Source organism: Castor canadensis, chromosome 9 (genome assembly GCF_047511655.1).
Source record: "Castor canadensis chromosome 9, mCasCan1.hap1v2, whole genome shotgun sequence".
In the NCBI taxonomy this organism is placed as follows: domain Eukaryota; kingdom Metazoa; phylum Chordata; class Mammalia; order Rodentia; family Castoridae; genus Castor; species Castor canadensis.
In genome coordinates this window covers 155,278,042-155,300,280 of record NC_133394.1, presented here as the reverse complement: position 1 = coordinate 155,300,280, position 22,239 = coordinate 155,278,042, and the positions used below count along the sequence as shown (strand labels likewise).

Genomic DNA, 22,239 nt, shown 5'->3' with positions numbered 1-22,239 from the left:
CTGGCAGGTGTGCCCTCCGGGGTTTAGCAATTCCCATCAGCCAAGGGCAATTTTCCAAAGAAGGGGAGGTCACTGAGCAGTGGGGTGCAGCCGGCTCCTAGACCAGGTCAGAGACGCGTAGCCTGCACAGCTAGTTCCAGAGACACAGGACGCAGAGGCTGTGGATTTCCAGGCGGTAACAATAGGCGGAGGTGAGCAACAAACTCAAAAGCCAGCTTGAGGCGTGGCAGAATGCAGTCAGGTCAGTCTTCGCCAAGAACAAGCAACTACAGAGTAACGCATCAGGGAACTAGAAGTGCTAAAAGTGGCGACTTCCGACTGGGCGATGCTGGGGGCAGGGACTCGCGTAAGCGATTCAGGAACCGGTACTTCAGAGTGGACGGCGCCGGAAGCGAGTGCTCCCCCGGAAGGAGTCTACCGAGCGCCTGCCCGTATGCACTTCCGGCGCGCCAGCGGACGTGACGCATGCTGGGCGCGGGCGCTGTCAGTGAAGCTTGTGGTGTTCAAAGGCTGTTCCCCTATCGTGGAGCGGCTGTTACTCCGCAAGGCTTCGGGTGTGGTTGTGGCTCGGCCTCCCTGCCCAGCGGGTGCACACGATGCGGTTGGGCTCCGGGGCCTTCGCCGCCAGTTGCGTAGCAATTGAAGTGATCGGGGTCGCGATCTTCCTTCGGGGATTCTTCCCGGCCCCTGTTCGTTCCTCTTCCAGGACCGAGCACAGAGCAGAGCCCCCGGCGCCCGAGCCCGTGGCCGGTACGGACTCCCCCCTCGCCCCCCCAACCCCCAGGGTCTCCGCTCCTTAGGTCCCGCCTCCCGCAGAGGACCCTCGGTCTGAGCCCCAGAGCTTTCCGGTGGTCTCCTTTCTTCTGAGCCCCACCCCTAGAAACCTTTTTTTAAAACTGCTCCAGTGTAGTTTTCTGTATCCTGCAACTAAGAACGGTGTATCTTGACTTTTCCCTCTCGTCACCACAAATTAAGCTCACCATACCTGGGCTATGTCTCTCCACTCTGTTCAACCTTTTCCCTCCTTTGAGTCACTCCCAGTTTCGGAGCCCTTATTTGCCTAGCACACAACAGATAAAATTCTTGCAGAACTCTGGATTTTTCTGTTACTTTCCTCCAATACTTCCCCGCCTCCTGCCCCTGTGGTTAAGGCCTTTCTGCATTAGGCTCCTTCCTAGCCCTTACCTACCCAAGATTACACACCAGGCTGGCCAGTTCTGGACCAGGTCCATCCACTGGCCATGTAAACCTTCCAGGCTGTTTTAGGTCAAGCTCCCTAAATGTTCTATTCCAGGCCCCTCATATAAAGACTCACCTATCCTAGTACCCTTCACCATACTAAGGGAAATTCATTACATGTTACTGTGGCTCACTAAACTTATTGTTAACATCCCCCTCAGTACTGGCTTCCAAGAACAGGCCGTCTTTGGGGTTGGGATACTAGATATGCCAAGATGTGTACTGGAAAAACATGAAGAAGCTAGATTTTGAAGGTGTTTGAAAGTCAAATTTGAAGTTTAATTTCATTTCTGCTTTTTAAAAACACTTTTAGGAGCCAGTTCCAACTGGACCAAGCTACCACCACCTCTCTTCAGTAAAGTTGTTATTGTCCTGATAGATGCCTTAAGAGATGATTTTGTTTTTGGGTCCAAGGGTGTGGAATATATGCCCTATACAACATACCTCGTGGAAAAAGGAGCATCTCACAGTTTTGTGGCTGAAGCAAAGCCACCCACAGTTACTATGCCTCGAATCAAGGTAAATTTGGACTTGATATTTTATGAATCATGGTTTGACTCTTTTGAAGGTTTAGAGGTATTCTCTGGTCTTCTACTTGGTATCCCAAGTGGAATTTAGTTTGGCACAATTTTACTAGGGCAATAGAATGTCAAAGGAGCCCTACAGACAAGGTGGAACCTGGACCCATGGTTTGTACCCCTTGTTAAGTATTCAGAGCTTATGCTTTGTGAGAAGTGAAAAGGATTTACAACCAGATCATCCACACAGCCTACACCAAAAGATATCCCTCTCCTAAGAAACCTGGTCTGTTCTTCAGTCATCAGTGAGTTATTTACAAACCTGGAAGGAGGCTTTAGGGTTGTTCAGTCTAGTCTCTTGACTTTATATGTAAGAAAACAAATCCAGATAAGTTAACTGACTTGCCCAAAACTGTACTATACAAAATGCTCAAACTAGTATGATCTGGCCTCAACAATTATTGCTGTTTCTGCTACATAAACCATTAGGAGTTCAGCCAGCTAAAGGTAGTTTGAAGTGTATGGTGCTTGCCCAAGAATTATGGGTGAGTGATAAAATGAAATTCTTTGGATTGGCTTAAGAATTACTTATTTAGTAACTACTATGTGCTGATATTGCAATGGATGTATATTTGGAAAAAAATGGTATTTCTGCCTTTGTGGGACTTTTAGTCTCTAGTGAGATACATAGTCGTTAGACAAATGAACACACCAGAAAATGTGTGGTTGAAGTGTGATGAACACATGATGAAAAAGAACAGAGTTAGAAAACTATGTCTGAGGAAATTACATTCAAGCTAAGACTAGCAACATGAGTAAGGGAGCTGGGACAGAAAGGAGCAGAGATGTTTGAAAGTCTGTGACTGTACTGCATTTAGTTTGATGTAAAGTCTGGTGAATTTCACATTTGTGGCTTATTCTTTGAGATCTTACTAATTGGTGAGAAGGAACTACTGCTTAGGCCTTGGGGACAGCCTTTATAGGTGCTCGGTAAATCTTCACTGGATAAAGACAGCCATACGGGAATGAAGGTAGTTCAGTGCCATATTGTTTACTAGCTTTTTCCTTGAGTTTCTTATGAACACCACATGATGCTCTAGACAAGAGGGATTCCATGAAAAACAGGACAGCAATGTCCTCATGAAACTTTCTAATGAGAGGAACTGAAAATATGTGAGAATGTGCATCAGTAGTCAAGATAGCAAGATAGTTTCAGATAATGACAGATGCTATGGAAAGAATCAAAGAGGGGAAGGTAAGGTGTGATGGGAATGGGGGAGGGTATCTTGTGTTGCCGTGCACAGGGAAAGCCTCAGTAATGCTGCTGTTCTGATGAAAATGTGCTGTGGAAGCTGAGAGAGAAGCGTTAGACTCCTGGTCATGAGGAACACTGATAGTCTATATGTGCTGTAAGACATGTAGGAGGAACCCTTTCTTTATCCTGTTAAGAAAAATGTTACTAGGACTCTGAGCAGATTTGAGAACATGTGTGAGTATATAGGCTATGGATTATCTTCAGACCAACACATTTGCATCACCTCATTTGATCTCCTGGCAGTCCTATGAGCTAGGTCCTGTGAAAGGAGGGAGACCTTTCTTCTGTCTTCTTCATTTTCCAGAACAGAGACTAGAAGAGGTAAAATCATACAACTAGCCTCAGAACATAATCCTATTTGATTCCAGAGAGTCTATTGGCACACTATGTCCTATACCTGTACTGAAAAATAGGATGACAAGGCAAACCCTCTCTAAGCTGTATCTATAAAACCCTCCTTAATTCTGAAAAGTCAAGAGACTACCCTTTCTTGAGGCCACAGCAACACCCCAAATCCCCAGGTTGATTACAGACTAAGATCTTCCTCAGATTTTTGGGACTGTAGCCATACTTCATTTGCCTCCCATGTGCTTCAGAAATGGGGATACCAAATCAACCTTGTCTTCTTTTAATCAATGGGAATCCACACTAGTGTAAGAAGGAGGGAAATCACAAAGGAAAGGTGAACAGATTTGACTATATGAGTGCAGGAATTTTTTTATATTGGTGAAGACATCATAACAAAAGTGAGCTGACAAGTGATGAGCTGAAAAAATTTGCAGTAGGCATCACAAATAAAATGGTAAGTCCATGGTCATGTAAAGATGATCAGGTCAAGAATAGACGTTCTACTGGGAACTGGGAAGTAATATAAAGAAATTTACACGGGAAGATTCTTACTAATAATTAAAGAAAAGCAAACTAAAAAAAATCCACAAGGCCAGTTTTTGTCTATTACATTGTAAAAATTTAAAGATTGATGGCATCTACTCCCCAAAGAAATGAGGGCATAAGTATCAATTGCCCCAACCACCATCTCCACTGCCAGCACCATGGTCCAGTCACTGTGGTCTCTAGACTAGACCACACACATCTCCTTCATTTCCGCCTGCCCAGATCACGGCCAGTCTTACACCACATTGCTGCAGTTCTTAAAACCCTCTTATGGCTTAGCCTTTGCCCCCTTTGAATACTGGCTTGGAAGGTCCTATGTGATTTTGTTCCTATTTGTTCCCATCCTCATCTAAGCTGTGATTCCTGTCCCATGCCTTCCCACCACACTAGCCACACCTAGTTTAGGAACTCAAGTGTACTGTTCTTTCCTGCCCCGGGCCTTTGTGGTTTGTTGTGCTTTTCCTTGGAAAACCCTGCCTCATCACCACAGCTCCTCTGCCATGGCACTTCCATAAGAAGCTGTTCAAAATAAATGTCCATTAAGATGGGGTTGGTGAAATATATTATTGAGTATTCATACACTGGATACTTTGAAACTGTTTAAAGATAAAGTAGATATTTCTTGGGGAAAGAGGTTCATGGTATATTACTAATCGAAAACCAAGTAGGATGCAGAATGAATTGTATAATGTATTGCCAAATACATTAAAATGTACTTGTAAAAAGTGTGAACCTTTGTATATTTGTGATTGTATAAGCACAGAACAGAGTCTTAAAAAGATGTTCATCAGAAGTCACTGTTTACATTTAAAGAGTAGAATTTTAAGATGATGGATACTCACATTTAAAAAGTAACCTTATTGAGGTAATTCTCATACAATACAGTGTACACATTTTTGTGTGCACAATATGATGGAATTTAACAAATGTATATATCCAGGCAACCCCGCCTCTATTCCAGATTCTAATCCCCCACCTTGGGAGTGGTAGTGGTTGCTGCTGTGATTTTTTTTTTTTGTACAGTGACTTGCCTGTACTAATCTGCAGAGTTCATCTCCCCCAGAGTATGCAGCAAATAATGTCTCTGTTTAGATTTTTTTGTAATAAATTCTTGTTTTTATTTTTAAATCACTCTTCCTGAGATGTTCTGGCTTAGCATAGTTTAGTGATCAGCCAGGGTTGTACTTAAGTAGGTCATGAAGTAGTAAGGTATCTGTCCTCTATCAGGGCTCATGTGGGTTGGGACATACTTCATTGCTCAGATAGTTTTCAAGCATGTCCGGACTCGCTGTTTATGCAGGGCATCCTGCTCTGCCAGAAGGAGCAGGAAACCAGGACCCTCTCTGGTGTCTTCAGATTCAGTAAATAGGTGGGCACTTATAAAAGTCAACCCAAATCCTCTTCTTAAATTCCAGGCTGGTCTCTTATTTGCCATAGCTAGTTTTGAAGCCTCTAGCAGTTGTAATGTTGGCCTTCTCAGTTGTGTTTTCACAACCTCCCTTGAAATGGAGTTTTTCCATAGAGTCCAGATCAGGTCAGGCAAGGAGAGGAGGAGATGGGAAACACCACAGGTATGGTACTTTTTTTTTTTTTTTTTTGGCAGTACTGGGGTTTGAACTCTGGGCTTCACACTTACTAGGCAGGCACTACCAACTTGAGCCACTGTGTCAGTCCTTTTTTTGTGTTGGGTATTTCTGAGATAGGGTCTTGCAATTTATTTGCCCCGGCTGGCTTCAAACTGTGATCCTCCTAATCGCTGCCTCCCGAGAAGCTAGGATTACAGGCATGAGCCACCAGTACCCACCTATAGTACTTTTTTGAAAAAGCACTTCTCAATTTGTATTATTTTAGTGAATTTTTAAGTTCTGAGATTGTTTCTTTTGACAGTTTTGTCCAATTTTTATTGCTCTTGGGGAAGAGAATTTGCCAAGCTCTGCTCTGGTTAATTCTTATTTGTTTCTATTTGGTTTTGGATTAGGCTCAGTGGTAGAGCAGTTACCTAGCATATGTGAAGACCTGAGTTTGATTTGATCCCCAAAAGTGGTGGGGGGGGGGGAGAGAGAGAGAGAGAGAGAGAGAGAGAGAGAGAGAGAGAGAGAGAGAGAGAGAAGAGAGAGGAGAGAGAAGAAAGGGAAGAAAGGAAGAAAGAAATGTATTGTTGTTAAAGACATCTTGTCAGAGTGTGTACACCTGTTGACGTTATCCAGATTCCCATTTCTTTTCATGGTACAAATCCCTGGATGCCAATGTTCTAAGGTGGTTGTATACTCAAATGATGGAGATCCATTATCCGTTACTATGGCCTCACAAATTCTGTGCTAAAATTGGGGAGGTTTTTGACCCAACTGTATATCAGAAAGATATGAATATATGTCACACCCAGCTTCTCTCAGAAAGCACAGTGCAACACTGGGTATAGCAGCTGGTGTCCTACTAACATTCAGTTCACTTTGAGGACTCTGGTAGTCATGCATACCAGTGGATTCCCTCCTGATTTTCACTCAGAGGTGAACATTAGACTTACTGGATTGCTAGGGGTTGGAATTTGTCACATGGAGTAGATTTGAATCTTAAGTGGGAATTTAATAGATGGTCTGAATATATAGGATCATGTTTTCAACACACCACACATTTGCCCCAACTCTGTCATTAAACCATAGCTTCTCTGGCAACTGCTATTGCCTAACTCCCTTTCTCTTCCTTAACTATCTTATCCACCAGAAGGATTGCCTGAGCCATGTTTTTTAATATGGTTCAGTCTTCATTATTGAGTTTGTTATTTTTGTCTAGAATCTTTGTCATATCCTCCTTTCCCTAACTGCTGTCCTGACATTGGCTCAGCCTCCAGCATTGGTCATGCCCTAGCTCTTTGCCTACCTACATCATTACCATGCTGCACTTTTGGATCTGTGGTCTAATGAATGTTTCTTCCTGTAGGCATTGATGACAGGCAGCCTCCCTGGCTTTGTCGATATCATCAGGAACCTTAATTCTCCTGCACTACTGGAAGATAATGTGATAAGACAGGCAAAAGTTGCTGGGAAGAGAATGATCTTTTATGGAGATGAAACATGGGTTAAGTTATTCCCAAAGCATTTTGTGGAATATGATGGGACAACCTCATTCTTTGTTTCAGATTATACTGAGGTCAGTTGTTTTTTTTTTAAAGAAATATGTCACCCTAGGTAGAATCTGGCATTGCCATTTCCTATTAAGAGGCAATGCTGTTTTATATGTGGTATTTATTAATTTATGGAGTAGTACAGAGCGATTATAAAAGTTTTCAGGTAAATGTAATCATTTACAACTGGAGGCATAGACCCTGATGCATGTGTGAGCCAAGGTCTACAGGGCCCAAAACGCAGAGCAGTTGGGCACCCATTGGGACACAAAGGATCAAGAAGGGCTCCACAGCAGAGGAGCTAGGGGACGTGAGGTCTGGTGGGTGAGTGGGGCTGCTCAAGTGGGCAAAGTGGAGAGTTAGCATCTGACACAATAGGACTCATGCACTTGCTGGTATCCTCTAGCTGTTGGGATCTGCAGGTGGAGCAATATCCAGCTAGGAAGATGGGCAGTGAGCCAGGCAGAACCCATTCCTGAGGGACATCTGCCTGTGCTGGGGTGCAGGCTCTGGCAAGGGAAGAGCAAGATTAGACCGTTACTTAAGAAAGTTGCCCTTGGGGCAGAGGCAGGAGTCTACAGGTGTCTGCCTTGTCATTGGGGACAGTGGTCTCAGCTCTCAGTTTGCAGGGTGTGGTGAATATCTGCAGTCCTGCTCACACTGATACCTTTTCTAAAGGGATACTCTTTCCAAGGTTTATCAGGGCTAGCATCACATGACTTTTCAGTAGTGACAAGTTTCCCATGCTGTATGTGGCACTGAGCAGAAACACTTCTCTTTGTAGTAGATATTTTAGTAAAAAGGAAGTGGGCTAGCTAAAGGATCATTGCTGAGCAGGGTGCCGGCCTTGTTGGAGATGCTCAACTGCTAATGTCTCTGTGACATAAAAGATTGTGGGCACCAGTGGCACATGCCTATAAATCCTAGCTACTTCAGAGGCTAAGATTAGGAGAATCATGGTTTGATAGCAGCTGGGGCAAATATTTCACAAGACCCTATCTCCAGAATAACCAGAGTAAATGGACTGGAAATCTGACTCAAGTGGTAGAATGCCTGTTTTGCAAGTATGAAGCCCTGAATTCAAACCTCAGTCCCAACAAACTCTGGGTACTTCTCTGTCTTAGTGCCCTTTGCCCTTCATTACCCCATAGCAACATGGGGCCTGTTTAACTTGCTAGTTTATTCAGCTTTAGTTAAGCCCAGCAGTGATCCTACAGAGAGGAAAAAATTGTCGGAACAGCCCTTGCTCATTTAAATTATTAAAATTTTCTGTATATATCCTTTTATAGCTAAAGACATAAAAATATATATATAAGCTTAATCTAATGCTAATGTTCATTTATTTGTTTTTAATGACATAGGGGTTTTTGTTTTGTTTCCTTTTTTTTTGTCTTAAGTTCCTGAGTCCTGATACCTAAGACAAACCTCTAGATTTTAAATTATTGCTTTTTCCTTGGGGATTGAAGATGCAGAGAAAATTGGGCAAGCTATTTATGTGTATTTTTTCCCCTATTCAAAGGTGGATAATAATGTCACAAGACATTTGGATAAAGTCTTAAAAAGAGGAGACTGGGACATGTTAATCCTGCACTACCTCGGGCTAGACCACATCGGTCACATTTCTGGGCCAAACAGCCCCCTGATTGGACAGAAGCTCAGTGAAATGGACAGTGTCCTGATGAAGATTCATACCTCACTACTCTCAAAGGTGAGGCTCACTGTGGCACATTTCATGGTGATGGAGTTTTGTGTTGCCAGTGATGTTTCCTAAAAGTACTAGAACTGCCTGAGAGGGGGTTGTGTCTGCCGGCCACATTCCTGTCACAGTTGTTGCCACATGGACTCACTCAGGCTTGCATGCAGCCCAGGGTACCTTCTAGATCACTGTTGCTGGGCAGTCAGCCCCTTATGGAGCTTATGTTCTGACCAGGAGAGGCAAGTAAAAAACAGTAAAAAAGAATGTAAGTATGCCAGAAAGCTATTGGTGCCACAGGAAAACACCAGGCAGAAGGAAGCAGCACTCATGTTCTTAAGGAGAGGCCGTGTTCAGACTAGTCTTCCTGGAAGACACTCACAGTGTAAGCAGACTTAAGGGAGGGAAGAGCAGACACTGTCTGTGCAGATGTGTGCCAGGGGAAGCAGCAGGGGTCAAGCAGATCCTGTGGCTGGAGCTCTCAGCATAGCAGTCACATGCACATTCCATGCCAGCCTCAGAGCTCTTTCTGAGTGCTGCTGTGTGTTTTATCCTCAAACAATCCTGTGAAATAGATGCCTTTATTATCTTCATTGAGGAAGGCAGGAAGAGTCATATGCCCAATCTCACAGTCTAGAAGTGGCAACAATAAAATGCCTGCTGTCAGAACCATGAACACAACCCTGCTGTACTCTGTAAGCTGCACACAATTCTTTTTCACCTATGATGTGGTTTGACTTTACTCTTTGATCTGGCTGTAAGCTCATGGGAAAAGAGATATAATGTATTGAGAAGAAGCTCTTGTTTGTAGAGTAAAACTAAGATCTACAGTTGTTTCCTTTACAAGATCATGTGTGCGCTTCCATCCGAGTGCAGCTGACAAGTTCTCCTTTGCCTTCCAGGAGAGAGAGACTCACTTACCCAGTTTGCTGGTTGTCTGTGGAGACCACGGCATGTCTGAGACAGGGAGCCACGGGGCCTCTTCCACAGAGGAAGTGAGCACACCTCTGATCTTAATCAGCTCCGAATTTGAAAGAAAACCTGGTGAGAATTAGGAATGATTAACATTTTAAAACTCTAGTCCGATTTTAATTTTTGAAATCCATGTTTTAGAAGCTGTATACGTTTGAAATATCCTGAACAATATGAGAATGAAAATTAAGAGGGAGGGGAGTATTCAGGAGTTGAAGCTTACATTCCTTACCCTGACTCTTACTCTTTGGAATTTTGTTGTAGGAATGTTACTGCTTGTGTACCTGGAACTATTAAAAGAAAATTTCTCATAGCTTACAGGCATCTGAACTGCATATACAAACTGAAGGAAGCATAAATAGCATTATTAGGAAAAGTCTGAGATCCAAACAAACCAGGGTTGATGAGGCCCTATCCCTCAATGTTAGACATGACCCTTTCTTTCACCCGTGCCTGACTGGCCTGCTCATCCTTTCATTGCTTCCCACATCATGGTCCTGTCTGCTTCTATGTGGGTCTGACCTCTGCCTTCACACAACTGGCATGCTCACAGTTGATGTGGCATTAACTTCGGCAGCACAGCTGAGTCCAGTGGATACTTTCTGGCTTTGGTCTCCCTGACCCTGCAGTTAATATTGCTGGCTCCAAAGCACCTGAGGCCTCCCATTTTTCTGGTTTTCATCCTGGCTCTCACTTTACTGTGAATCCTCCCTGCTGGTCTGCTTCTGTGGTTGAACATTCTGTGAATAGGCCCACACCCATCAGATTTATCCCTCTAGCTGTCTCCTTTCTCTGACCTGTCCACCCTTGCTGCCTACTTAACCCTGCATTTGGAATTACAGATAGACCCAGCATGGCAACTTTGCACCCAAACTCTTTTCCTCCTTTTATTCCTGCCAGCAAATGCCACTGTTGTCCCTACTGGTCACTCTTGCCTTTCTCCCTCTCTCCCCACGTTTCTTATATTACATCTCCCTGTACCTAAAACCTTACAGTAAGTGAACTTAAGGTAAATCCATGAGAGACTTCCTGCCAGCCCCACTACTCCATCTTGAGCTGTGTTCCCCATGGCTCACATGTCCTCCTAAGATTCTCTGACAGCGAGCCCTGCCCAAAGCCCTACAGCCTCCTGAAGGTCTCAGGTAACATCATTCACCCCAAGATTAAATTACATTACCAGTCTGTCTCTTCCACAGCACCCTATGTTTAGTTCAGTTTGTCATTATAGACTTATTTGTGGGATTGATGTTACATCTCTTCTCATTCCACACTGAGCCAGAGGAGAGTAGGGCCGCTACATGCCAAGAGCCTGAAATGGTGCCCAACGCATGACAGGTGCCAAAAAATATTTGCCTAATGAATGAGTCTTCCACTTAAGGGAGTATTAGTGAAGAAGTGCCTCCACCTGTTTCCTTCTACCTTTTCATGGAGCTTCTTCCTCTTGGGTGTCTGACCAAAATGTGTCCTTGGCTCTTATAATTCTGTCTTTCTTGGGTGTCTTCTGGTGAGTGTGTGCACTGAGCCATGGTGCCTGGCATCTGCCTCTGCATTTCACCATACTCTATACCAAAACAAGGTCAGGGTGCAGCTTGCTCATCTGAGAGGCCCCTCCCTTCACCCATCGTCTACTCCTCAAAAAGCGTTCATTCGGATCTGGGGACATGGTTCAAGTGGTAGAGCTCTTGCCTAGCAAACACAAGGCCCTGAATTCATTTCCCGGTACCTCATAAAAATAAAAAGAAAAGAAAAAATAAGGCATTCATTAGGCACCTGTGATAGGTCAGGCTCTGCACTGGGTGCCACTAGATCAACACAGGGAGCCAAGCACAGCCTTTGCCCTACACCACTAGCTTGTGGTCTGGGGAGGAAAAGGTGGCAACTAAGCTGGCATTCTTTTCTATGGGAATATTGTGTAACAAAAGTGCTGATGTTTTATTTCTAGCATAAATATTTTAAAAGTCAGCGTGCCACTGCCCACAATGCTGTGCCAACAACATTTTTTGAGAATAATTGTAATTCTTATTCTCATTATGCCCATTTTATGAGCCAGGTCTATACTCTTTAGGGTATGCAGAGCTGGGCAACCATGATCACAACCAACTTTAGAACATTTTCATCACCTCAAAAAGAAACCCTTACTAGGCAATTGCCAGTGTGCCTTTTATGTCTGTAGGTAGACCTGTCCTGGACATTTCATGTAGGTGGAACTCATAACACATGGAACTGAGTGTCTGGCATCCTTCACTTAAGATCCAAGATGTAGCATGTTAGTCCTTAATTCCTTTTTGTTACCAAGTTATATCCCATTGTATGGATGCACAACATCATTTATCATTCATTGGTAGAGGGGCATTTGAGTTGCTTCCACTTAGCTGCTGTGAGTAATTATCTGTGTATAAGTTTTTGTGTGGATGTGTGTTTTCACCTGGTGTCATTTTGTCACACCATATAGCTCTGCCACCACCTCCAACTGTTACTGTCAAATATGTTGCATTTCTCTGTGTTCCGGGCTCGGAGCATAATTATATACATGTAGTTTTATGTCATTGCTTTCAAAATCAGTTAAGAGAAGGAAAGGGTAGAAATGTGCTTTTGTACTGTCTTTTTGAATTATATAATTACCTTTCCTGGTCCTGTTTGACTTTTTCATAGATTTACATTTTGTCTAGAGTCACTTGTTTTCAGCCTGAAGAACTGCTTTTAGTGTTTTGTGCAAGACAGGTTTGCAACAAATTGTTTTCTTAAAATCTGAAGGTGCCTTTATTTCACCTTCTCTTTTGAAAGACTGTTTTGCTGCATATAGGACTTCTGGTAGGACTGGAGGTTTGGCTCAAGTGGTAGAGCACATGTTTTGCAAGCATGAAGCCCTGAGTTCAAACCCCAGTGGGCACCCCCCCACCACAGGAAAAAAAAAAAGACTTCTGGTTGACAGCCTCTTTCAGCATTTTGACTGCCAGATTCTGCCTCCTGCCTCTGGGCTCTGATGAAAAGTCACTATTATCTAATTGGGGTTCCTGTCTCTTTGTTTTTTAACATTTTCACTGTAGTGAGTCTGCATTTTTTGTGTTTATACATCTTGGCATTCATCAAACATTTATAATTTGTAGATTGTTTTTCATCACATGTGGGGATTTTTTTTTTGCTGTTTTTCAGGCTCTGTGATCTCTTTTAATGTTTAAGTTTATAACTCTTCCTTTTGGCAGTTCACAGTTAATTTTTACTTCAGTTGTATTTTTCAATTCCAGCATTTCCATTTGGTTCTTTCCTTGTTAGTTTCTGTCTCTTGATACTTTGATGATCTGATGATACTCTGATGAAACACTTGTACCTTCCTTTGCTTCTTAAGGCATGGTTCCATTAGTTCTTTGGCACATTTGCTATGCTACTTCAAAGTCTTTGTATGTAAATCTGAAATCTGGGTCCTTTCACAGATAGGTGCTTTTTTTCCTACTTGTCATACTTGGTTCTTTGTGTGTCTCATAATTTTTGGTGACAGTGAAACATTTTAATTGAGATAGTGTGGCAACTCTGGACACTGGTCCCTCCCCCTCAAGGGCTTGTTCATTTCTCTGGTGACTTGAGGATGTCGTAGGGACTTCTCGTGCTACTCCAGCCTGAGAAAGCACACACACACTCTTCAAGGGAACCCTTGTAAGCCTTCTATTACATCACACCCAGCTAGAAGCTGTACTGGTTGCCAGCTGATTGCTCTGCAGAGGAACAGGAGAAATACCTACACCTGCCCCTGAGGCAGGCACTCATACCTGCCAAATCTGGGGTGTGGGGTATTGCCTTCATTCCTAGCTCCCCCTTCCCCATAGTTTCTGTCCCTTGGAACTGGGAGGGGAAGGAGAGCAGAGGTGGTGGTTCACATGCCACATATTCTTGATGTTCTTGCCAAGATTTAGTCGACTTTCTTGAATAAAGGTTTCTTCATTTGCTGTATGCCCTTAGGCAATTTCCAGTCTGTAAATGGTGGTTGTTGATTTTTATGAAGCTTGGATTATGCATCATGTGATATCCTAGATCCCCCTCAACCTGCTACTGCCCATTCTGAATCTTCACACCCCAGGTGAGAAGCACAGGTATGGGCCTCTCCATGGGCAGGGGTTCTGGTTATGAGAATGTTCATCTTCCTGGACGTCCTCAAGGCCAAAGCAGGTATATTGGTTGCCTACCTCTCACTACTAAGAGATAAACTTCATGAAGGTGGGACTTGGCCTATTTCATAAATTTGTTGTTCTGTCCACCAAGTCTACAGTGGTCCTGGCACCTAGTAGATGATATATTTGTTGATTGAATATTTAAAAGATTGATTAGGTAGGAATGTAGCAGGACCAGTGGAAATGGAGACAGAAAGTAGAAGGACTGGGAGTATAGTTTTCTGAAATACCTGTGGAGTAAAGTCCACTTTACCCTGCACATTACAAAAAACTGGTCAGACCCATCCATGAAGCAAAATCAAGAAGCCAGAATAGACCCCAGCATAAAAGAAGATTTGATAATAATAGCAACATCTCAGATTAGTGAAGAAAAGACAAGGCACTCAATAAGTGGTGTTAGTATACCTTGCTAACTTGGAAAGAAGTAATGCTGGATCTCTACTTCATTCTTTAAGCTAGTATAAATTCCAGACCAAACCTCTTTAAAAGATTCTTCGTTATGAAAAATTTCAAACCTACAAAGGTAGCCAGATAGAATAACTCCCCAAGTTCAGCACGCATCTTGAACAGTCAGTATCCAATTGTGGCCAGTCTTATTCCATCTATACCCATATTCATTTTCCTTCTCCTTTGTTATTTGGGATCAGACATTTGAAGGATAAGCATTCTTCTCCCCCTAATCTGGGTACCATTACCACATTTCAAAAGTGGCATTAATTCCTTAACACTCTCGAATAGTGTTCAGATTTCTGGTGTCCATCTCTCTTTAGTTGTCTTAATTTGTTTAAGTTAGAATACAAATAAGATCCATAAATCATGATGTGTCAGTGCATCTCTTAAGTCTCCGTAGGTCTCCCACTCCTTTACTTTACTTGCTGAAGAAAACCAGTTATTTGCCCTGTGGAGTCTCCCACGGTATGATTGTTTGTTTATTTATTTATTTATTTACTGAGATCAGCTCTTGCAACGTAAGCCCAGGCTAGCCTCAAACTTATGGTCCTCCTGCCTCAGTTTTCTAGTTTTGCTAGTTGCTTTCTGCACTCTGCTGAGATGTCTTCTATCATCCTATGACTCTCCTCTAACCCAGAGGCTTAAACAGATTCAGAGTGCATGGGTTCATTCTGGTCTGGTTTGATCTGGTCTGGTCTGGGCACAGCTGCTTCTAACAGGAAGGACATTATGTCTGGCCATCTGCTTTATTGTGATGTTAGCAGCCATTAATGACCTTTCAGTCTATTAATTTAGTAGACTTTGCAAAGAATGGTGTTTTAATTCTATAATTCTTTTAGGTTACTTAGCCAGTGCTTTAATTCATTTGTGCTGCTATAACAGAATCCCACAGACTGGGTAATTTATAAAGAAAAGAATTTATTTCTCACAGTTCTTCAGGCTGGAAAAATCCAATATCAAGGTGGCATCTAGTGAGAGCTGCTCCCTGCTTCAAAAGTACTTTAACTGTTGTGTCCTCACATGGCAAAAGGCAGAAGTGCAAAAAAGACCAAATTCCTTCTGCCAGGCCCTTTTATGGTGGCAGTAGCTCTCTCTCATAAGCTGACACCTGCCAAAAGGCACCACTTCCCAGCACTGATGTTTTAAAGATTAAGTTTCCATCATTTGAATTTGGGGAGATACATTCAAACCAGAAAAGCCAGAATAATTCTATAAAGAAAATTTTCCCACATACTTTTTGGTTTTCCAGTGGTACCATTGACATAGGAGAGACAAGATAAATGATGGATTATTCTTCCCACTTAATCACCAGTTTCGAGTCAATGAGTGAGTTCACTATTATCTCTCAACTATGACCAATTAAGCTTGTTCTTTCTTTAGTAACTGTGAAGGTATGGATTTAAGCATATTGATTAGTTTCCATTCACTATTCTTTTCAATATCCAAATTGTCATATCTTTGGCCAGTGGGAACATTTTCATACTACCTCCTGACTCCTTTAGAGTAGACCCTGGTGGCTCTACTGGCTCTTCTGCCCTCTGACTGTACAGCATTTCTGCCTTCCAGGCTCCTATCCATGGAGCCTAATGAGTTTTTCCAGGGTGCCTGGGTCCCTCAAGTTGAGTGGTAGTTGAGGACCACTACCTCAGCTGGAAGTGTGCATTAATGCTGGACCCATCAGGTTTCTGCACAGAGTAAGAAAATCTTTTAAGATGATCTTGAGCTTGTATTGATACTTCCAGATCACATTGACAACTGTAAAACCTACTTCTTACATCTTGCCTCCATACTTTCTTCCTTCAAGCACACAGATTTGGTAAAGTTAGAACATCACGCATGATACACTTTTGTGTTATCCCATGATAAACATGCAGCAGTCTCATATGAACTAAAGATGGATTTGTGTTGTGTTTGCTCTTGGTTTTTTTCAGCTCAAAAACACTTAATGTATGAAAATAGTAGAAGGAAGTATTGGAAGAAAACAAGTAACATTGGAGTAGAAAGTTCTTTCTAAGCATAACCCAGAGGCCATCATTGGAAGGTTGGCTGACAAAATAAACCTGACCAAATGAAAGAGTCTATACAACCCAAAATTACCCTATTAAAGTAAAATCTCCATAGACTTATACTTAAGTATCCAAGAGTCTTGCCCCAATCAGAGCTATCTGATTAGAGTTCCCTGGTGGCCAAGCAGCGCTGTATACCTGCTTTGCAGCTTCTTGGGGTCTAGTTGTTTTCCTCACAGATAAAAAAATTTTGACTACATTGACTATCAACCAAGGTCATGCTGGACAGTAGTAAAGCGGGAGCCTAATCCCAGGTCCTGACACCATACCCATTCTCCTTGCAAGGAGTAAGTAAGAGGGCCAGATTTTACTGACAGGCTTGTCCTTGTCAATGTTTGCACCTGCCCAGCTAAACTCAGAGGTCTGGGCCAGGTTTCTCTATTGGTGCTGGGTGTGCACATAGAAAGGAGAGGTCAGAGCATTCTGAATCCAGAAGGTCTTACCCTCACCCTTATTCATTGTTGACTATTGATGTCACCAAGTGACTATCCTTCAGTCTCTACTGGAATTCCTGCTGCTTCTATCCTAGACATTGTTCTGCAATCACACTATTTTGAGTTACTAACCTTAGTTTCTTATAAACCACTTAAGGGATTGCAGCACTCAGTAAATTTATTGACTCAAAAAGCAAGGATGTTGTTTCTGTGTGAATCTACATCAAATAGTTTGAAGAGATGGGTAATTTGACTTATATGAGTTATAGAGGCTCAAATATAAGAGTGGCTACTGTCTCCTACCTTCTAGAAGTCTGTTACTTAAAATATTTTCGTTTTTCTAGGTGATATCCGACACCCAAAGCATGTCCAACAAACTGACCTGTCTGCAACTCTAGCAATAGGACTTGGTTTACCAATTCCCAAAAACAGTGTAGGGAGTCTTTTATTTCCAGTTGTAGAAAGAAAACCAATGCGAGAACAACTGAGATTTTTACACTTAAACACAGTACAGCTTAGCAAACTGTTGCAAGAGAATGTACCATCGTATGAAAAAGGTAAGCTGATTAACCCTTCCACCTTCTGTTAGGACAGCACATCTCCATTGAGCCTTGTGTTTTCCAGATGCATTTTGTGCCATGTAGTTTGTCTTGGGTCTACATTGCTGTCATCACTCTTCAATTATGCATATTTTATTCTGGTTTTCTTAGACCCTTAGCTGTCACCATTAGAAACACCCACAGAATTAATTAACTCAATGAAATCTTCTATAAATTTATGTACTCAACAAATACTAAGTTCTTATTTAAGAACTAGGGACTGTTAAAAGCACTGGAGATAAAGCATTGAGTGGTACAAGGTCTCTGTCCTCGTGGGACAGATGGAAGACAGAAAAAGTACTGAGATAAGGGACCTTAGGAAAGTATGGGCAGGGTAGGAGAGGAGAATGCAGGTGGGTGGGCTGTGGACAGTCCTGACCTTTGAGCAGATGCCCATGAGGGAGCAGTGCAGGCTGAGAGTCAGGAGACACAAGGCTCTGCAGTGGGGTCTGTCAGTGTATCTGGGGGAGGACACAGGAAATGACAGAGAGATGGCAGCTTTCACTTTTGTTCTGGGTGAAGTGGGGGGCACTGGAGGGTCTCCTGCATTTTCAAAGATTCCTTTGGGAAGAGTTCTTTCCCAAGCTGTAAAGGAGACTGAGCAGAAGGCAGTGCAGTGCTTGGTGAGAAGTGAGGTGGTGAGGGCCCTGCATAGCATTCTGGATGTAATTTGAAGATAGTGAAACAGGATATGCTGGTACTTTGGGATATAAGGCACAGGAAGACCTGCAGCCTAAGATACAATGCCAGAGTTTTCAGCTGAAAGTTAAAGACCATTCACTAAGGTGGACAACCCCATAACAGGAGCAAGCTTGCAAGGCAGGGCACTGGGGGAAAGGGGCCCAGGAAACCATGAAGAGCAAGAATTTCAGTAAGGAGGGAGTGAGCAGCTGTGTTGAAAATGAGAACTGACTACTGGGTCTGATCATATGCACCCAAGCACATCAGAGTCTACAGGAGGCACCCCCTGTATGAGGCATCATTTTACCTGAGGTAGCAGGTTTTCCTCTTGAAGTTGTGGGATACAACCCAGAAGGGTAAGCACTGTGAGTGTCACATGTGGAAGAAAGACCCTGCAAACTAGAGACTGACTAGGAGCACATGTGACGGGGCAGGAGGACTTTCTGAGCCAGCACTTAGCCCAGAACCCAGGTGACAGACTTTGTTAGAGGTGAGGGCTGGCTTCAGTGCACACTTCAGTCCAGACCAGGCACAGCTATTACATTTGCTTTTGTTTTTTTTAAAATAACTTTTATTAGCTTGGTAGTTTTTACATATTTGTTGTTAATATATGTTCTTTCTCCTGATCTAGTAAATCAACAAATTTTTAAAAAAATCAGTGGAATGCTGGGGCTGTGGCTGGGGCTCAAGTGGAGATTACCTACCTAGCAAGCACAATGTCCTGGGTTCAAACCCCAGTACTGCCAAAAAAAACCCAAGAGAGGGGTTGTTTGCCGATTTCAGAAATGTCAGGGTAGGGAGAAATTGAGAACCATAATGAGGGGGTAGGAAATAAGCCTGCTGAGATGGGGAAATATTCATGGGGTCCTATACCCCTAGGCGGCCTGTGTCTGCTGTTAGTAACTATTCTGGAATAAATCGCTTCAGATCCTACAACACCCAGCCAAATCTGATACACCTCGCCATCTGACTATCTTTCACTTATGGTGGGAAAGACTTTTTCTCACCTCTGGACCTTTGCACATGATGTTCACAGTAACTGAATTGCTGTTTCCCAGTTCTTCACCTGGTTAGTTCCTGAGTGTCCTTTAAGTTAACCCATCCTTGTCCTCCCTCTACCCTACTCCAAATCTAAAATCAGTTCCTTCTCGTTACCAGAAATCTTTCATTATACCATGTACTTTTCCTTTTATAACATTCTTCACAATTTGTAATTGTATGTGTCCATGCATATGGGTGTTTGTGTTTGGATTGCTACTTGACCCCAGTTCCCAAGCAAACAGGAATTGTACCTGTTTGCTCACCATTGTGTTTCTTGCTCAAGGCACAACACCTGGCATGCAGCAAGTACTCAAGAAGTATTTGTTTAGATGCATAAACAGGCGTCCTAAATCTCTATGACTCACTTATAGAGAGTTTAAGATATAGACATAGTCCTCTGTGACTCACTTATAGGGGATGTGGGGTGTAGACAAGGATGGCCCAGGCCTCTGTGACTTACTTACATGGGCTGTAGGATATAGACACAAGTCTCTGTGAGTCACTTATAGAGATTGTGAGGTGTAGACACAGGTGTCCTAGGCCTCTGTGACTCACTTATACAGGTTGTGTATATAGGAAGTGTAGACTTAGGTGGCATCTGTGACTTACTTATACAAGCTATGTGGTAGAGACACAGGTCTCTGTGACTCACTTATACAGGTTGTGAAGTATAGACACAGGCCTCTGTTGCTCAGTTATACAGGCTGTGGGGTATAGACACAGGTCTCTTTAACTCCCTTATAGGGTATAGACACAGGCCTTTGTGACTCATTTATAGAGGGTATGGTGTGTAGACATAGGTCTCTGTGACTCAGTTTTAGAGATTGTGAAGTATAGACACAAGTGGCCAAGGCCTTTGTGTCTCACTATACAAGCTGTGGGGTATAGACATAGGTCTCTGTAACTCACTTATATAGGTTGTGGGGTCTAGACACAGGTGGCCTCTGTAACTCTCTTATACAGGCTGTGGAGTGTTGTCACAGGTGCCCCCATGTCTCTGTGACTCACTTATAAGAGGCCTCTCTTGCTCACATATGCAGGCTGTGGAATAGACACAGGTCTCTGTGACTCACTTATAGAGGGTTTAAGGTATAGACATAGGTCCTTGTGAATTACTTATAGAGATTGTGGGGTATAGACACAGGTGGCCAAGGCCTTTGTGTCTCACTATACAAGCTGTGGGGTATAGACATAGGTCTCTGTAACTCACTTATACAGGTTATGAGGTGTAGACACAGGTGGCCTCTATAACTCACTTATACAGGCAATGGCCTGTTGTCACAGGTGCTCTCATGTCTCTGTGACTCACTTATAACAGGCCTTTGTTGCTCACATATGCAGGCTGTGGAGTAGATACAAGTCTCACTTATAGAGGTTGTAGGTATAGACACAGGTCTCTGATTCACCTATACAGGTTGTGGGATATAGACACAAGTGCCCTAGTCCTCTGTGACTCACAGAAGCTGTGGGATGCAGACACAGCTCTCTGTGAAGGCCATGATATGTAGACACAGGTGCCCCTACTTTGGGGTGTGTAGCATAAGGGTGCCAGCTTTGAACTTATTATCCAACTTCAGACTCTCCCACTCTCTGGTCCTGGGAAAAGGAATCACTTCTGCCTTTGTTGCTTCCTAGAGAATAGACATGATGCTCATTCCACCCTCATAGGTCATTGCAGAGAGGAAGTGAGTACACTGCTTAGAGTAGTGCTCGCCAAGTCATGTCTACCAATAGTAATGGGGGGTGGGCCTGAAGTGTTGGAGTTCACACTGGCATTGTACCACTGAACCCTGAACTTTGGCGTTAGATTGCTTGTGAGGGTTCTGCTGTTGTAAAGGGGAAGGCCTGGGATGTGCTCATAAAATCCCTGTGCAGAGCCATCTGGTGAGGGTAACTGCTGATAGGCACCATGTTCCTACTAGAGTATGAACCACATTTTAAAGACCTGCGAGTCTCAGAAAATAAGATCTTGGTTTGAAGACCTATCTAGTCATAAGTATGATCTAGCAAAGACTCACAGACCAGCTCTGTAAAGAAAGAATGTCAGTCCCTGCCTCGACTCTAGAGGCATGCCATTGAGAGTTGAGGCTGGATTTCATCCAGAAGCTAGGCATTCTGTGTTAGCTGCATCACTGGCCATTGTGGGCAGGAAGAGGCTGGGGAATGCTTTGCCTTTCTAAAGAGAACATGAATGGAGGATGCTAATGCAAGGGCAGAAGGGCCAGCTTGTAGGGTGGATGTGGGCATGGTGGAGCAGGTTCCCTATACACGCTGTGAGAATTAGAAAGGTCTGTGAAATCAGAGCCTGTTGGCATAATGCCATAATTTCAGGATTGCTTCTATATTGCACAAGAAGAAAGAATTGAAAGAGAGAAAGTGAAGGGGGAGAAGGAGATAGAAAAGGAGTTCTGGCCAAGCAGTGGGCAGATATTTCTGCACATTATATGTGCTGAGTGCCCAGGCCCTGGCAGTACTGACAGCAGATGGACAAACATCTTCAGTTATTACAGTTTTACTGACGTGTTCCTTTCCCAAAGGAAGAGATTGTCTGCATTAAGTATCATTTCTAAAATATGTGCCAAGAATAATCGAATACCCTGAAATTGTAAGTATGTATGACATGTTTGTGTAATCTTTTTGTCCTGGTAGATCCTGGATTTGAGCAGTTTAAAATGGCAGAAAGATTGCATGGGAACTGGGTCAGATTGCACTTGGAGGAAAACAATTCAGACGTCCTGTTTGGCCTGGGGACCAAGGTGCTCAAGCAATACCTCAGTGCACTGAAGACCCTGAGTCTGTCCCTGAGCACACAAGTGGCCCAGTACGACATCTACTCAATGGCAGTAGGGACTGTTGTGGTTTTGGAGGTATGGATGCTGAAGTAATCATGTAGTTATTAGGTGTTAAATTGATGTGGTAACTCAATCAAAACCTGTTAGCTTTAAATACATATGATATCTATGTTACTGCCAGATATGGTGCACACCTGTAATCCCAACCCTTGGGATGCTGAGGCAGGAAGACTGTGAGTTTGAGGCCAGCCTATGCTACAC

The 22,239-nt window shown here is 43.2% G+C and overlaps 1 protein-coding gene across 5 annotated transcripts in view; it reads left to right on the top strand.

Annotated features, from left to right (window-relative positions):
* The first annotated feature begins 453 nt into the window (after nt 1-453).
* Nucleotides 454-22,239, top strand: part of Pigg (phosphatidylinositol glycan anchor biosynthesis class G (EMM blood group)) — a 45,766-nt gene continuing 23,980 nt past the window's right edge. For 2 of the 5 annotated variants that reach the window (XR_012435900.1, XM_020173379.2), the window contains exons 1-7: nt 454-750; nt 1,553-1,758; nt 6,904-7,113; nt 8,607-8,795; nt 9,683-9,824; nt 17,210-17,422; nt 21,836-22,053. Coding sequence is in view for 4 of the 5 variants with exons in the window: in XM_020173379.2 (XP_020028968.1) it covers nt 597-750; nt 1,553-1,758; nt 6,904-7,113; nt 8,607-8,795; nt 9,683-9,824; nt 17,210-17,422; nt 21,836-22,053 (1,332 nt within the window). In the remaining variant the exon portion in view is untranslated. Of the gene's footprint in view, nt 751-1,552; nt 1,759-6,903; nt 7,114-8,606; nt 8,796-9,682; nt 9,825-13,754; nt 13,825-15,614; nt 15,692-17,209; nt 17,423-21,835; nt 22,054-22,239 lie in introns of those variants that run through there. The other 3 variants (XM_020173380.2, XM_074042803.1, XM_020173382.2) reach the window with 3 other exon arrangements.